Here is a 16119-nt window from a genome sequence, read left to right on the forward strand (position 1 = left end):
AAAAAATCGCATAACACAAAAACAAAACAAAATTACGTTCTGAAAATAAAATCACATTTTTTATATTACTTTAATTTATATTAATTATTATTTTCTGGAGGCAAATGATTAAAAATAAAACCGCTTGGTTCCATACTTTATATTCACCCTGTATAATGAGCCTGTATAATGAGTATTTATAATTTTCTGCTTAAGTACTTGGCAATACTTTAAACTTTTTCATTATCATTATGTATAAGTACGTATAACTTTAAAATATTTTGTTGCCTTTATCATTGCAAATGAAAATATGAAGTGGTAAGCATGTACTATAACAACAACAATTTAACTTCTTACACAAACACCGGAAATTAATTAAAAAAATTAAAGCAGATTATTTATATTTAACAACGATAATAAAGGTCAGAGAAGTTAGGTAACGATGATTCATGATCATGATAAAAAATGTTTAGTAAGTATTACTGAGATTATCACAAGCTTTTGTCACTTATAAATAAAACACTTGTTTCAGATTTGTATTAAATTGTCAATAATGTTCATGTAAGTATACATTACTATTATTTTTTTCAAAAAATGAATCAAAATAACTTGTTAATAGACAAATTTTGACAATCACCTTCGTGCTAAACCAAAGCTTTGCAGCCGACCATGGCACTTTTAAAGATTGTAGCAGAGTTGATTTTTGCACGTAAGTATTGAATTTTAATTTAATTCAAATTAGTGAAGTTATTTCTAAAATTGTTAGCAACCTGAGAAGTCGAGAACCTTCAAATGACTACTCAGTAGATCCAAACAGTGTTAATACTAATGAAAACACACTTACTGCAACTCTCAAATCTAACAATGGTAGTACCGATTTGGTCCTCACTCTTTCCGGCCTTGAAGAAGACACTTTTAGACTAAAAATAAAAGAAGTTGATTCAGGACGATACGAACTCGTCGATGTTCTCGATGGAGAACCAAAACCAACAGAGTAAGTTACCAAATTTCAAAAAAATGTTACAAATTATTTTGCAAAAGTTTTGATGATGTAGGTCGTGAAGATACTTCCATAACTATCTCAACAAACTCCAAWTCGAACTCGGCTCGCATTACGTACTCACCATTCAGTATTGAGTTCAGTAAAGACGGAGTTTTGGAAGTTGTTTTTGATGGTGATATGCTGACGCTACTTCAGGTACCACAAACTTATTCATTTTTCAGAAAACTAATCAGAATTTTCCTAGACCAAAGTTAATTCTCCGTTTAGTTTTGGTCTCAAATTCCCTCAAGCCGTCCAACTTTACGGAATTCATGAACATTGTGAAACTCTAGCCTTGAAAAACACAGCGCCTGGTGGTACCGACCCTTACCGTCTCAAAAATTCAGATGTTGCTTACTACGAAATTGAGTCTCCGATGGCTTTATATGGCGCCGTTCCTGTCATATATGGTCATGGGTACTTAAATCATTTGTCCAAATTGGCGTAAAACTAACTTTTATTTAGTCCCAAGGTCACTTCTGGTGTATTTTTGCACAACGCAGCCCAACAATGGATTGAAACTACTAGTGCTAGCGATGGTACCACTCAAGCCTACTTTATGACAGAAGCTGGTACTCRTGATTTGTTTATTTTGCTTGGTCCAACACCAACTCAAGTCGTTCGACAGTACACCAAGTTGACTGGTACCGCCCATATGCCCCAAATATGGGTTTTTGGGTACCARCAATCACGATACACCTATGACACTCAAGATCTAGTCAAAGAAGTGGTTTCAAATTTTGATAGTAACAATTTCCAATTGGATTCAATTTGGTTAGATATTGATTACACAGATGGGTTTAAGTACTTCACTTGGAACCCTAATACGTTCAGCGATCCGGTAGAAATGCAAAATTTTATAAACAGTACTAATAAGAAATTAGTGACGATAATTGATCCACATATTAAGGTAGAAGAAGGGTACAATGTGTATGATGGAGCTTTGGAGAAAGATTTGTTTGTAAAAAAATCAGATGGGTCGGTTTTTCAAGGCTCGTGTTGGCCGGGTACTAGCAGTTATATGGACTTTCTGAATCCTGATGCTAGAGATTACTATGCTAGTATGTACTCGTATGAGAATTTCAAAAATACAACTCCTACTCTTGCCGGAATTTGGAACGACATGAATGAACCTTCAGTCTTTGATAACAGTTTGGAAATGACCTTGCCCGCAGATGCCCTCCATCATGGTAACGTCAAACACCATGAAATTCACAACATTTACGGATTTCTCCATGTAAGGAATTCAAACCAATCCAAGATTAGTACTTTATTATCAAAATTCTAGACAATGTCAACCCATAAAGGTCTCCTTGATCGTGATAATGGCCAACGTCGTCCTTTTGTCCTCACTAGATCACATTTCGCCGGCTCCCAAAGATATGCAGCCATATGGACCGGTGATAATACAGCAGACTGGCCGTATCTCTTAGCTGAAGTCCAAGAGTGCCTAAATTCAAATATTCTGGGGATCGTCCTCTGTGGTGCTGACGTCGGAGGTTTCTTCAATAATCCCTCAAATGAACTTTTTGAAAGGTGGTACCAAGCTGGTGCTTGGCTGCCTTTCTTCCGAGGACACTCTAGTAAAGATACAGAAAGACGTGAACCCTATCTCAAACCTGAAGACACTCAAGCTGTAGTCAGAGAAGCCCTTCAGACCAGATACAAGCATTTACCAGTTTGGTACACTTTAGCTTTTGAACATACAAGAACTGGAGATCCAATTGTTAGACCCCTTTTCTATCAATATCCAGAAAATATTGATGTGTATAATATTGACAACGAAATTCTTGTCGGTCAGGGTAACACACTTTCAAAAATATTTGACTAAACTTAGAATATTTAGGACGTGACATTTTGGTTAGAGCGGTAGCAGAAGCTGGAGTTGAATCTGTGGATATTTATTTCCCTGGTGGTGAAAACGAAGTTTGGATCTCTGCCAACAGTGAAGATGTACAAATGGGAATTGGCAATGTTAATGTTCCTATCATTAGAGACAACGTATAATGTCTTATTGTGTATTATTATTACTATTATTATTGTTTTTCTAGTTGCCAGTTTATTACAGAAGAGGAGGCGTTATCGTAAGAAAAGACAAAGTTAGATCAAATACTGCTGAAATGGTTAATGATCCTCACACCTTGTATTTTACACTTGATGAGGTAAAAACAATCTTATGTTGTCAGTATTTATTTTTTTTTCTTTAGAATAACAAAGCTCATGGAACAGCTTATCTCGATGATGGTGTCAGTTTTAAATATCGAGATGACTCTGATTTTAAATATATCAGTATTGACGTGTCAGGAGATGATGTTTCAATTTCGTAAGTAAAAACCACTTTCGTGCAAAAATTTTGCAAATGCTTTTTAGAACCATTGATGGCAATGGCGACTATGACTTCAATGTTGAGAAAATAGTTCGCAGGAATATTATCAAAATGCCCGAAGAAGGACAACCAGGACTATTCAAAGAAACTGTTTATACCAAAAATGCGTCAGGAACTCTTTTGAAGAATATTAAAATTGATCTTCAAACAGGAACTATATTGAAGCTAAATTGAAAAATAAATATTTTCTAAACTTATGAACTATATATTTTTTACGAGAAGAAAATTTTGCAAATTCGCCGAGTTGCATACAAAGTTTTGTCCACGTCCGCAAAAAAATCATAAACTATCTACTTCAAAAAAAGCTTATTTAATTTTCTTTCCGTATTTTGTGTAAATATTTTGCGTTAGAAAATAATACGCCACGCTATTTTTTCATCAAAAAATGCAAAAAAAATTTAAAAAAAGGCACTTTTTTTCACGCTTAAAGTGCAATGAAACAAATTTCTCTTTTTTTAAACACAAATTAATAAAAAATCTTACTTTTTTGACGGACGTACTGCTTTAAAATTAAGTAATTCTTTGAATTTACTACGAGAAATAGAATTGTACAGAGTAAATCTATTTATTAATAAAACAAAACAAACTACAATCCAAGATTTATATAAATAGGTTCATCATATTTGAACTTCAATTTTTTGAGCAGTTGTCCATTGGCATCAGTTCTGTAAATCTGTTTTTCATAGCGACCCGGTTTTCCTAAACAAAATTATTAAGAGATGTTAAATAACAAATTGACTATTAAAAATACCATTTTGTGGTTCTTGTACAATTCTGTGTACAACAACTTCATCAATAATAAAATCAAAACCATCGGGATTTGAATCTTCATCGATTTTTCTAAAATCAAAGATAAAATTTTTTAGAAAAAACTTGCATAAAACTCACGTTAGTGACACATTTACATCATCGACATCAATCCTCAAATAGTTGTATTGTTTGTTATTGGCGTAGTTATAGCTGGTGAAGTCGTCCAAATATACAGTTCCTGAAGATTGATTTCTCTAAAATTTTAGGTTTAATATAATTTTGATCCAATAAAAAATTAAATACCCTATCTAAATTAGCATAAATCGTATAACCATCATTAATCATTTCATCAGTACTCAATCTAAGTGTATCTTTTCTAACTATCACACTCCCAACTCTGTAATAAACCGGAATCTATAAAAATCTGTTTAAACAAAAGTTGTAACACTTGTAAAACAAACCGATTTTATATCAACCGGAATATCAACATCAGTGGTTCCTTCATACACTTCGGTACCATCAAGAGACATCCAGTGTTCATATTGACCACCTGGGAAATGAACCGTTACTGTTTCCACCCCTGGTTCAGCAACAGCTCGTACTAAAATATCCCTTCCTACTAGAAGATGATTCCTCAGAGAAAAAGTCTCCAATTCATAAGAATAATGATAAAAAAGGGGTCTTATCACCGGGTCTCTATTTCTTTCATGTTCATAGAATAAAGTGTACCACACTGGTAAATGTTTGTATCTCAGTTGAATCGCACTCCTGATGACATCCTGTACCCCACTATCAAAAAGATAAGGTTCACGTCTTTCTGTACCTTCACTCGAGTGTGCTCGATAGAATGGTAACCAAGCACCTGCTTGGTACCATCTTTGCAAAAGTTCGGTATCAGGGTTCCCACTAAACCCACCAACATCAGCACCGCAAAATACCAGTCCGAGAAGATTAGCGTCGAGACAACTGTCGTAGCTAACACTCAAGTACCCCCAATCTGCTGTGTTATCGCCAGTCCAGATAGCAGAGTACCTTTGAGTACCCGCAAAGTGCGATCGTGTGAGAATAAAAGGGCGATTAGTACCATTATCACGGTTTAGCAACCCTTGATGAGTCGACATGGTCTAAAAACAAGTTTCAGTATTTTGTCAATGTGAAAGTGGTACCAGTACGTGTAATAAGCCATAAATGTTGTGAATATCACGATGAGCAACGTCCCCAAAATGAAGAGCATCTCCCGGAAGAGTTTTTTCAATACTGTTATCAAAAACAGAAGGTTCATTCATGTCGTTCCAAATACCGGCAAGTACCGGAGTCGACGAAGGAAAGTTATCATAAGAATAAAAACTACCATAGTACTGTCTGGCATCCGGGTTCAAAAAATCTACATAACTGCTCAAACCCGGCCAACAATCACCTAAAACCACAATTGTGGGAACCAAAACACAAACTTTAAAGTGGAGTACCTTCAAAAACGCTGCCATTAGACCGTTTGACAAAATACCCCTTTTCAAGAGCTCCATCGTACACATTATACCCTTTCTCAACCTTGATATGGGGGTCAATAATTGCAACAAGTCTTTTATACGCCGCTGAAATATTCTTTTGCATTTCTACAGGATCACTGTACGTTTTAGGGTCCCAAGTGAAATACTTTTTCCCATCTGTGTAATCAACATCAAGCCAGATCACATCTAAAGGAAAATTGTTAGTCGTGAAGTTGGCAACAACATCTTTCACATCTTCTTGGCTCATGTAACTCCAACGCGACTGGTGGTACCCTAGAGTCCACAACTAAACAAAGCTTACTTTAGACAACAGTTATTAAAGAAGTCGACTTGAAAATGTCGTGTCCATAAAACAAACCCTTGGACTTGCTGTCGTCCCTCCGACCGCAACCATCCTAAGATTGAAGATTTTTTACTTAAGAACATTGGCAACGAAATAAAGTTTCGTATTCACAAAAATTTTAATATTTCATCGCCTCAAAATTTTTCGTCCGTCTATCGCATGTCGCATTACAGCCGGCCGCGGAGTAGGGGTAAAGTGAAAGGCGCACGGCAGAGCAGCCAAAACCAATATGGCGGCGCGTCAGCTGACCGTGTAGCATTTATATTCTTACTCATTCGTCCAAGTGCTCCGCAGTATTTGTGAGTTTTGATCAGAACAATAGTTTCACTTGCATCGTGGTTTCTTTAAACCATAGCAGTTTTTTATAATTGCACATTGTTTTAAAGATAAAAGAATTCGTAAAATCAAATGTCGTAGATGTGTTGTAACCCTCATTAGAAAACTGCACAATTTCTATTTTGATAACTTTATTATAAAATTATTGTTCGTTTATTTTTAAATCCATATTGAGCAGTTAACTCCAGTAGTTTCAACAAATATATCGACAAAATCAGTAAAATTTTAAAAAATCTGTAGTACTATTCAATAATTCAAAATTCATGATTACAAAATTTGAGCTTAAACCCCACACAGGTATTGGTATTATTATTGACAGGTAAACTGGCCCAACTTGGGTGATGGAATAAATTTTTTTGACCCTTGGTCCAAATTGGACAAGCTAGAAATGGTTTATCTTAAGAAATAATATACAGCTAACAGCACTTATAAAACTACGAGTATATTAAAAATTTTTGTGAATACGAAACTTTCTAATTACCGAACATTTTGTTATTGTGGTTATGAATATTGAAGTAATAGCTTTTTAGTGAGTCAAAATTAAAAAAAATGTACACTATTTTTAGGAAAGAGTCTCTTAGTAATTTATTGTATTAAGTATATCAGGTAAATAAAAAGTATGGAACCAAATGTTTTTTGTTTAAATTATTTATTTTTTGGAAAAACTAATAATTGAGTACTATAAAAATGTAATGTTTAATCAAGAATAAAATTTTCCAAATTCTCTTTTGTTTTTGAGTTCTGCATTTTTTTTTAATTAGCAACCCACTATAAAACCATTTTTCTCATAAAGATTATGATCAAAGGATTACATCTATCTATTTTATGTTTAATTTTTATCAATCTTTTTTTATAAATCTTGTCATTTTGACAACAAAAATCGCATGACTCAAAAACAAAACAAAAATTTCATTATCAAAATACAATCACGTTTTTATATTACTTTAATTTATATTAATTATTAGGTATTTCCTGGAGACAAATGATTAAAAAAAAATCGCTTGGTTCCATACTTTATGTTCAACCTATATATTGTATACAAGCGGCTAAACCCCACTTTAGAAGTATTGTGAGAGTTCCAACAATAAAAGTTATTTAAAATTTTATTTATACACCAAATGTGGGTATCAAGTTCGTTATTTTAAATAAAAACTATATTTTTTATTACGTTTTTTTGAGTTTTTATCAGGCTTCATCGCTTAGACTTTTTTATTTTTTTTGGATTTGCACCTTCTTTTTCAAAAATCGATAACTCCAACATTTTTTAAGAAAAAAATATAACCTTTCGTTTGTAATAATTGAGTTAAAGGTATTTGAAGTTTCTCAAACGTAACCTTAAATTATAGCGGTTTATTAATAATTTTTGCAGTTATAAATTCACCAAAAGCAAGATATAGCCTTTCTCCTTTATAGGGCCCAAACAAAATTCTATAATAATTAAAAATGGTAGAGTTATCGATTTTTGAATAGGAAAGTGCAAATCCAAAAAAAATCTATAAAGTATTTCAAAAACAGTTAAACTTAGGAATAAAGAAGACTAATAAAAACTCTCAAAATAAATTGAGTATTCCAAAAACGCAATAAAATTAATTTATTCTTCGACACTGTCAAAATTTACGATTTTTCTCCCGTGTAAGGAAGTTTTGACAACTGTTTGGCATTTCTCAATACGAAACGTCAAATTATTTTTTATAGATTTAAAGCAAGTTTAAGCCTTGTTGAGTCTAATTCGAAGAATAAAATGTTGTATTCAACTCGTTTGAGTGTAAATCGGACGCTCTATTCCACCTCGTGGATGGTAAACCACTCGTTACATTCGTGGTTTAAAAAGCCACTCGGTCAAATAAAGCACTCAAACTCGTCGAATAAATAACTATTAAAATAAAATAAAACAAAAAAATTAAAAATAACAAAGTTGATTCCCACTTCCGGTGTAATCAACATTTAAAAATATTTTCATTAAGGAGAAGCTAACCGATTATGGCTATAAACAAAATTTTAGATAAATATTGTTGTTATAACTCCCAATACTTCTAATTTGGGGTTTAGCTGAAACAACCCATATTAATAAAAAATAAATAATTAAAAATTAATTGATTGATTTTGTTGTCTTTTCAAGTATTAAAACTTTTTTGAGACAGAACAGAGGCCAAAAAACACTGAAAAAAATTAAGCAATGTTGGATTAACCATAACAACGCGGATAAAATTGAAATTTTTTTTCGTGCAATTTTCTAATAAAAATTATAACATGTCTACAGCATTTGATTTTATGAATTTTTTTTTCTTTAAAACAATGTGCAACTAACAATCAATTATAATAAAATATTAAAATTTTTGTGAATACAAAATTTCACATTTCGTTACAAATGAAAATGAGGTCGCAGGGGCGATAGCATTCCTTTTAAGGCCGTCGAGGTCAGGTTACTGCTAATCCTACTAATCAGTAGTGTGCGAGGTAAGAAACGGCCGCATATCAGTAGTAATCCTATTAACTTGACTATGACAATATTTTAGATACTTAACCTTCAGTTTTGTTCCCTGTAACTACCTGAAAATGTTTGATTCAAGAGTAAGTGGTGACAGTCAGAAGTAGTTGTAAAAAAATGTTTTTTGTATAAAAAATTAAAACATTTAAAAATATTTAGACATGTTGTGAAGTACCTAAAGTCTGTTTTTTTTTAATGGAAATGCCAAACAGTCTTAACGTTGGCATCACTAGTAAATTCATTAATGGTAATTTTAATAAAGTAAGTTGGCAGTTCCAGTTTTTTGAATTAATTTGAAAACAATGTCATTAAACGTCAACACAAAAAATCGTCTAAGAAAATTTGAGACGAAACAGCAAAAAGAAACAAATTCGGTACACTAACAGTTTTTCGAAATTTGGAAACGAATAGTTCGCAAGCAGGAAGTTAGAAAAAGGGGGCCCGTTAAAATGTAGACGCAATTTGTAATGCGGGTTTGCTAAACATTCTTAATTTTTAGCAAGAAATCGACAAGAATACAAAATAAACATGAATGAGAAAGAATCTCGGAAAGAACGCGATTAAATTAGTGTCTGGTGCATCGTTTTTTGAGGAATGAGTTGAAAAAGTAATAATTTTGAAACTAAAGCTGAAGAAGAATTTATAAAATGCATCAACTTTGAGCTCATTTCAATAAATTACACAAAATTTATTGCCAATCATCATAATACCTACTTGTATCTTTTGCTAAATAACTTTTTTCTGTGTATACCTACATCCTTTTTCTTCAAAGTTTCTGTAGCAAGAATCTCATTTTTGTCCACAACATTGTACTTACTTGCGGTGTGCTTCTGTCAAAACTATTAGCACTGAATTCTGTCTTTAGACCTTAGGTAATGATGTCTGTCCTCAATTCAATTATAGCGCTTTCAAAGAAGAAACAGGCACACAAGATTCATAAAAGTCAAAATTTTGACAACATCGCAATTGGAACACATAACCATAATTTTTTAACAAAATTTCTAGGGACAAAAACAAAAAGCAAACAAAATTTGTGGCTATGGAGACAAGCTGCTACCAATTTTTTCACCAAAATTTTGACTTGGTAATTTCCATTAAAAAAAAACAGACTTTAGGTACCTATACAAAAATTTGCGAAATATCGTTCTCTACAACACTGATGCCTTAAACTTAAACATTTGTCTTCTAAAATAAACCGTTACAGAATTCTTCATTTTGCTTTAAATATTCCCGAAACAAGTAATAAACTTTCTAAACAATAGGTAAAGGCTATCCAATCCGCACCCGTTTTAAGAACACGACATTTTCAAATCGATTGACTGTACCTGTGGTAGACGAAAAGTGCCAGTGAGACCGAGGTACCGATGCACCAAATCATCGGGTGAAGGCCCAATCATTACGAACAAATCAAACATTCCGCTTTCTACCATTATATTAGCTTGAGTTTCCCATTTGCCGTTTGTAATGTCGTACCATTGCTCGGCTGCGTTGTGGAGAAAAACACCAGCGTGCGAATAAGTCCTATAGCATATATTAAACTACGAATAGTCTAATTAAACTGCTCGTACCCCCAGCCATACAAAACCGGTACTGCTCCATACAAAGACATGGGTGAGTCGAGTTCGTACCCAGCGACGTCCAAATTACGCAACCTGTATGGATCGGTACCATTGGTACCAGTGTTTTGTAACGCCAAACTATCTGCATGTTCGTGAAGTCCATACAATTGAAGAGCGGAAGGAAATTTGACATTAAAAGCGAAAGCTTGGTCCAGTGACTTGTCAAAAGTAAGGCTACTACCCTCAATAACTACTTGGTGGACTTGAACCAAGTAGAAATTGACAATAAAAGGGTCGTAGAAGATTTGGGCTGTGGTTTCACCAACTTGAATTGTGACGTAATTGTCTTGTTGCATCACACTGTCAATGCTAGAATTTTGATAGTAAAATAGCACTTGATGGTACTTACAACGTACTGAGCTAATTGTGGTTCTGACACTAGGACGTCTTTAAGTTCGTATCGCGTAGAGTCTACCTCTTTTATTCTGAGTCGGAAAGTTCGGTCGACTAGTGCTAGTAGTTCTAGTTGTAAATCCGACCCTTCTTTTGCTTTTAGAGTGACTGTCACGTTTCCGTTGTCGTCAATGACAAGAGTGGATGCGTCTACTGCATATTTATCTAAAGGTTGCCGGTCTCGTAAAGTACTATTTACAATATTTGGGTTAGTAAAAATATAACAAAATAATTTGATCATTTACTTGCAAAAATTTACTCGAGAGCAGTTCTTGAATGTATCATGGTCAGCAAAATGACCAAGACTTATAAACGTTGCAAAAACAAGGAGTCTACAAATTGAAATTGAGTAAACTAAGTTTAATTGTAAAAGACTTTACCTTAACATTGTTGTGGGTCTAGACAAACTAGCCTTATGTTAAGATTAAATACGCTTATAATGATTTGATTGGAAAAACACTCGAGAGAAGTGATAGGAGATAAAATTTTGTAACCAATACATGTGGGCGTTTAAATTAAGAAATCATTTCAGTAAAAATATGTATTTATTCGAATAATTTTTATAGATATTGATTTAACGAAAAAACATAATAATTTGTATAAAAATAGAAAAATGTTAAAAGTAAATTATTATTTAAAAATAAAATAATGAACAAGTTTGTACATAGTTTTTAAATAAAAATCATGAGTTTGTCAAATGATTATCAGAACTTAAGTATGACACACTCAAAAACCCTCTCAGAAAAATAAAGATAATGAAAAGCTAGCTACAAATTCTAGAGTAACAAAAATTCAAAATATCTCAAACTTGGGGATTTAAAAAAACTTGCGGCAGATTTCACAGATAAAATAGAAAATACGTATAAATGTCTCACCTTGTCATTTTTTTGTAAAAGTTCAGTTACTTCACTATTATTATTAATATTTCATAATTCTAGAATTTACCAATGATAAAAATGATTTACAGAAATGATGGTAGTGAAAAATTTTAAGTTTAAATATAATAAATGTGTTTATAAATAACTAAATTTATAAATAAATAAATCTTGTTTCATTCTAATAGTTTTTACAAGTTTTTATTTCTTTCACTAAATACAATATTTTACTCAATTTTGTTGAAACTTCAAGGCAAATAACACTTCAGGAGGAACAGAATATGTATTTAATCAAATACAAAAACTAACTTTTTACAATGTCGTTATTATGTGTATAATTTTTAAAACGTGGCGCACTTATGTAAACATACTATCTCTAGGGGAAACGATGACTTGCCAACTAGCCAAAGCTAAACTTTAAAACTCTAATAAGTTTTAATACAGTAATATTCTGAAGTTCAATTTTAAACTGATACTATCGAAAAAAAAAATTATTATTCCATAAATAACATCAAGGGTTCAATTATCATAAAAGTATCGGAATTTGTACCCAAGTGTTTAAGTATTAATTTAAATAGTGCAGTTAGTAGTGCAAAATGTTAAATGTTGATGATTTTCAATGTACCTCCCCAGAAATTTTTAAAGCAGCGAAAAAGACAAGAAAGAAACAACATTGTAAATGACAATAATGTCACAATAAAAGTAAAAACGCTTAGACAAAAATAGAATTTTTACTCCATGGCTGAACAGTAAAACTTTTACGTGTGATATTTAGTCAAAAAATATTTATTTATTATAGTAGCAAAGATATGAAAATCATTTTTCGAATAGGCCCAATTTTTTTTAAAGAAAATTACACTGTCTAACAAATATTCACTTCTTTCTCTCCTCTGAGCGAAGAAGGGTGCACTTAACGGTTTTTGAGATGCTGAAAGCAATTTAAAACCCGTTTAAAAAGTTCATAAATAGTTATTTTTGTTACAAGTACCTAAAATACAGTTTTTGCGGACAAATCATTGCTGTTGGAATAACAGATGAGTCCGCAAAAACGTTTTAGGTACGTGTTACAAACAACATTTTTTTGTTAAAGCTCCCAAAAAATTCACACCTCTTATTAATTAAAAAATATTCACCACTATAGTAACCAAATTAACTGTTTCTTCCGGAAAAACAGCTTTTGGAAACTGAGTACTTAAAATAACCATTTTACTATTTCATTGTGTCCGGAAAAAACTCATTTTAGAGGCTAAAACAGCTATTTTCGAGAGCGTAGGTATACAAAAAACAATTTTGTCCCAACACAACACAAAAAAAAATAAAAACAGGTATCTCCATTATTTTTTTTTCATGGAGAGTCTAAATTTGAAACCTATTTTTTGTACCGGTTTTACTTTTTTACATACCTAATCACTTTTTTTCATTCGATACAGTAAAGACTAATTTAGTAATTTAAATGATGATCCAGATTTCGCGCAAATAAGAATGTAAGAAATTTTTTTTGTCTCTTTCGCATTTTACAAAAATATTTAATAAGATTTAAACGTAATACTCGGTTTGTGTCTTGTGAAGAAATTTAAAAATTTTAGATAGACTGCATATATCTCCGCTGATTTGAGGCATTTGATAAAAACAAACTTAGCTGATTAAAATATTGATAGCAGACTTTACTAGTTTTATTGTCCAGAGGTGCAAAATATCTCCAAATGCCCAAATTTCTGCTTTTTTCCTCAATTTATGTTTTTTTCTCAGTTTTCTCGCCTGTTCACCATTTTATAAAAATAAATAAAAAGAAGATTTAGACGTAATGTGCGGTTTGTATCTTGTAGAAAAATTTCGAAATTATAAACAGCATATCTCCGCCGACTTTAGGCACTTGAAACAATAAATTTAATTGCTTAAAATATTAATAGACTTTACTAGTTTTATCGCCCAGAAGAGCAAAGTATCTCCAAATGCCCAAATTTCCGCTTTTTTCTCCAATTTATGTTTTTTTATTCACAATCACTAGTGTAATATGCCGATTATTAACCTTTTAAAGGTTGGGAATCATGTCATTATATCTCATGAGGAGTAATAACATTACTTCTCTTGGGCCGTAATATGCAGGATTGCCAAGGTTAAGATTACAAAAATACCAGGAATTTTTTCTTTCAAATTGTCAAGTTACGCATTATATTTTGCTAAATTAGTATTCAATTGCTTCTGTAGCAGTTTTTCTTACTTCTGGATGAGCGCACTACTCCATTTAACAATTTTAAAATCACTTTGATAAATAATTTATTAATTAAATAATGATAGTTCTTGTTAAAAATGACTTTGTTTTTTATCTTAAAGCTGTTTCTTTGAGTTGCTCTCAAAATTATGTTTTTCAGAAACATTTTTTTTATTTAACTTGCGTAAACTCATTTGTCAAAGTGACATCATTGTCAAAATAATAATGGCGGTTGATGGTGATGGAATTTAAAAAGCAGAGAAAAATTATTAAGGCCAAAATCAAACGAAAAATGACCTTTTCTTTCTACTGAGTTGGAATAATAAAGTTTTAATTACAGATTTGCTCGTTTGAAGTACAGCAAAAAATGTTTTTCCTTTGCAGTTTTGACGTAAAATCAAAGACATTTTTTTTTCTCTTGTAAACTCAATCCGGGGACATACTTTACATAAGCACTCAGAGTAATGTCGTATTTACGTACCACCTCGTTTGTAATGTACTATTTTTTCTCTCAGTTTGAACCCGCCACCGCTTCCCGCCGCCACCCCCAATCAATAAATACTTGTCCAAAACCTTAGCAACGTTAAATCCCTTTGCGCGATCATAAGAACGAGCGCGTGTCATTCACGATGTCGCGGTGATAGTGAAAGCATGTCGTCGGTGCTGCTGAAAGCTGAAGAAGTGAAAACGGCACGTTGAAGTCATGATGTCTGAGACGGAGATAAGACAACGTCAACGTCGCGACGAAGTCGCCTCTTCCGACACCAAGACTTGGGACCGCAATAAGACCACCCTTTTGTCATGGAAGGACATGCCGAAACATCTCCAGTTCAATCCTTACATTCATACGGGGTATAGACCGATGCTGACCGCCTGGGAATGTGTAAACAGTCTTTTTTATCTACATAATGAGACTGTCAACATTGTCACACACGGTAAGGAAAAACTTGACATACATTTCATCCTATTGAAAAATATAGGGTGAAAAACCATTAAAATTGCTTTATACAGGGTGGCTGTCGAAAACCTGTATCTTGCTAATTTTTAATCTGGTCTGACCATTTTTCTATACCTGCTCATATATTTGCAATCATTGCAGTAATATACCAATTCCTAACCTAAAATATGTCATTACATCCCTTGGTCGGAAAGTAGTTTTTGTACGATAATAATCAAAGATACATGCTGAACAAATATTGCATCACAGAAAGACAAATATTTTATTATTTAAAAAAATGTGATTGTAAATAAAATACAATATCTACAAACATGAAAACCTTACAAATAAAAAAAATCAAGAAACAAAAAGTATCTTGCCTCGAAAATATATACAGGCTGCGCCAGAACCCGCGCCATAGAGAAAAATGCCATGTAAGGTAAGATACCAATAACATGGAAAAGATGTTAAAAAAACTCTATCTATAAAAAATTTGAAGTTATGAGAGTTTAGATTTTGCACTTTGACTCTATTTATTTCTGTTGGAAAAATAATTTTCTTTTTTTTACTAGAGGCTATTAGAAGAGAAAACAAGGAAGCTGTATTCTAAATTGTAACTCTGTTTAATGTTACTTGTGGCCTTTATTGGCAAATTTTTTGTACCTTTACTAAATAATTATAAAAATATGTCAAATGTCAAAAAATAGAATTTTTTAAACATTTTTTCCATGTTCCTAGTATCTTACCTTACTTAAAATGTTTCTCTCTTTTTTTGACACACTCTGTATACATAAACCAATAAAAAGCAGACCTCAATTTTATTGTGTTTTTTTAACTTTTGATTTAAAGTGTGGTACCTCTAAACAGTTCATTATGAACTCTGCTAAATTGTCAAAAAACCCAAATTTAAGACATTAAAAATACTTTTTAATTTCTGTATTATTTTTAGACTAAATTAGTACATAACTAATAATTTATTTTCACAAATTTAATAATTCTTTCTTTAATAATTCATTTACATTTTCATTATTTTAAACTTTGTTTAAAGTTAAAAAAAATACCAATTAAAATATTATATTCAAAATTAATCTTTTATATTAGCAGTCTAAAGTTAGTTTACTTCAATAAACTGCTTATAACTTTGAATTTCAATAAAATCAGCTGAGGTGGTCCCTGATCAAATTTTAATATAAATGATTTATATCACGTCACAAAAAATTAAAATGTAATAGGCAAAAAATATAAAATAGT

At 32.1% G+C, this 16119-nt stretch overlaps 3 protein-coding genes across 3 annotated transcripts in view; 2 read left to right on the forward strand and 1 right to left on the reverse strand.

Moving 5' to 3' along the window:
• The first annotated feature begins 341 nt into the window (after nt 1-341).
• Nucleotides 342-3604, forward strand: LOC123009752 (neutral alpha-glucosidase C-like). The gene is made up of 12 exons (XM_044406262.1): nt 342-451; nt 512-540; nt 599-688; nt 746-973; nt 1021-1177; nt 1227-1438; nt 1487-2258; nt 2310-2817; nt 2868-3022; nt 3073-3183; nt 3229-3344; nt 3392-3604. The coding sequence occupies exons 1-12, from the start codon at nt 422-424 to the stop codon at nt 3579-3581; spliced, it is 2598 nt and encodes an 865-aa protein (XP_044262197.1). The 5' UTR covers nt 342-421; the 3' UTR covers nt 3582-3604.
• A 354-nt stretch (nt 3605-3958) lies between these two features.
• On the reverse strand, nt 3959-11262 carry LOC123009765 (neutral alpha-glucosidase C-like). Its single transcript, XM_044406281.1, has 12 exons — nt 11225-11262; nt 11090-11176; nt 10808-11035; nt 10401-10760; nt 10158-10353; nt 5624-5951; nt 5330-5574; nt 4619-5281; nt 4461-4571; nt 4296-4411; nt 4159-4247; nt 3959-4106 (listed from the first exon to the last, which is right to left on the reverse strand). Exons 1-12 carry the CDS (start codon nt 11230-11232, stop codon nt 3994-3996), a joined length of 2544 nt encoding a protein of 847 aa, XP_044262216.1. The 5' UTR covers nt 11233-11262; the 3' UTR covers nt 3959-3993.
• A 3272-nt stretch (nt 11263-14534) lies between these two features.
• The window catches only part of LOC123009699 (progestin and adipoQ receptor family member 4), a 14786-nt gene continuing 13201 nt past the window's right edge, over nt 14535-16119 (forward strand). Inside the window, exon 1 of the mRNA XM_044406177.1 lies at nt 14535-14866. Within this exon, the coding sequence (XP_044262112.1) occupies nt 14635-14866 (232 nt within the window). The 5' untranslated portion in view covers nt 14535-14634. The remainder of the gene's footprint in view (nt 14867-16119) is intronic.

The sequence above is a fragment of the Tribolium madens genome, unplaced genomic scaffold (assembly GCF_015345945.1).
Source record: "Tribolium madens isolate multiple individuals breed KSU strain unplaced genomic scaffold, Tmad_KSU_1.1 Scaffold_7;HRSCAF=85;Tcas5.2_LG10, whole genome shotgun sequence".
Classification (NCBI taxonomy): Eukaryota; Metazoa; Arthropoda; class Insecta; order Coleoptera; family Tenebrionidae; genus Tribolium; species Tribolium madens.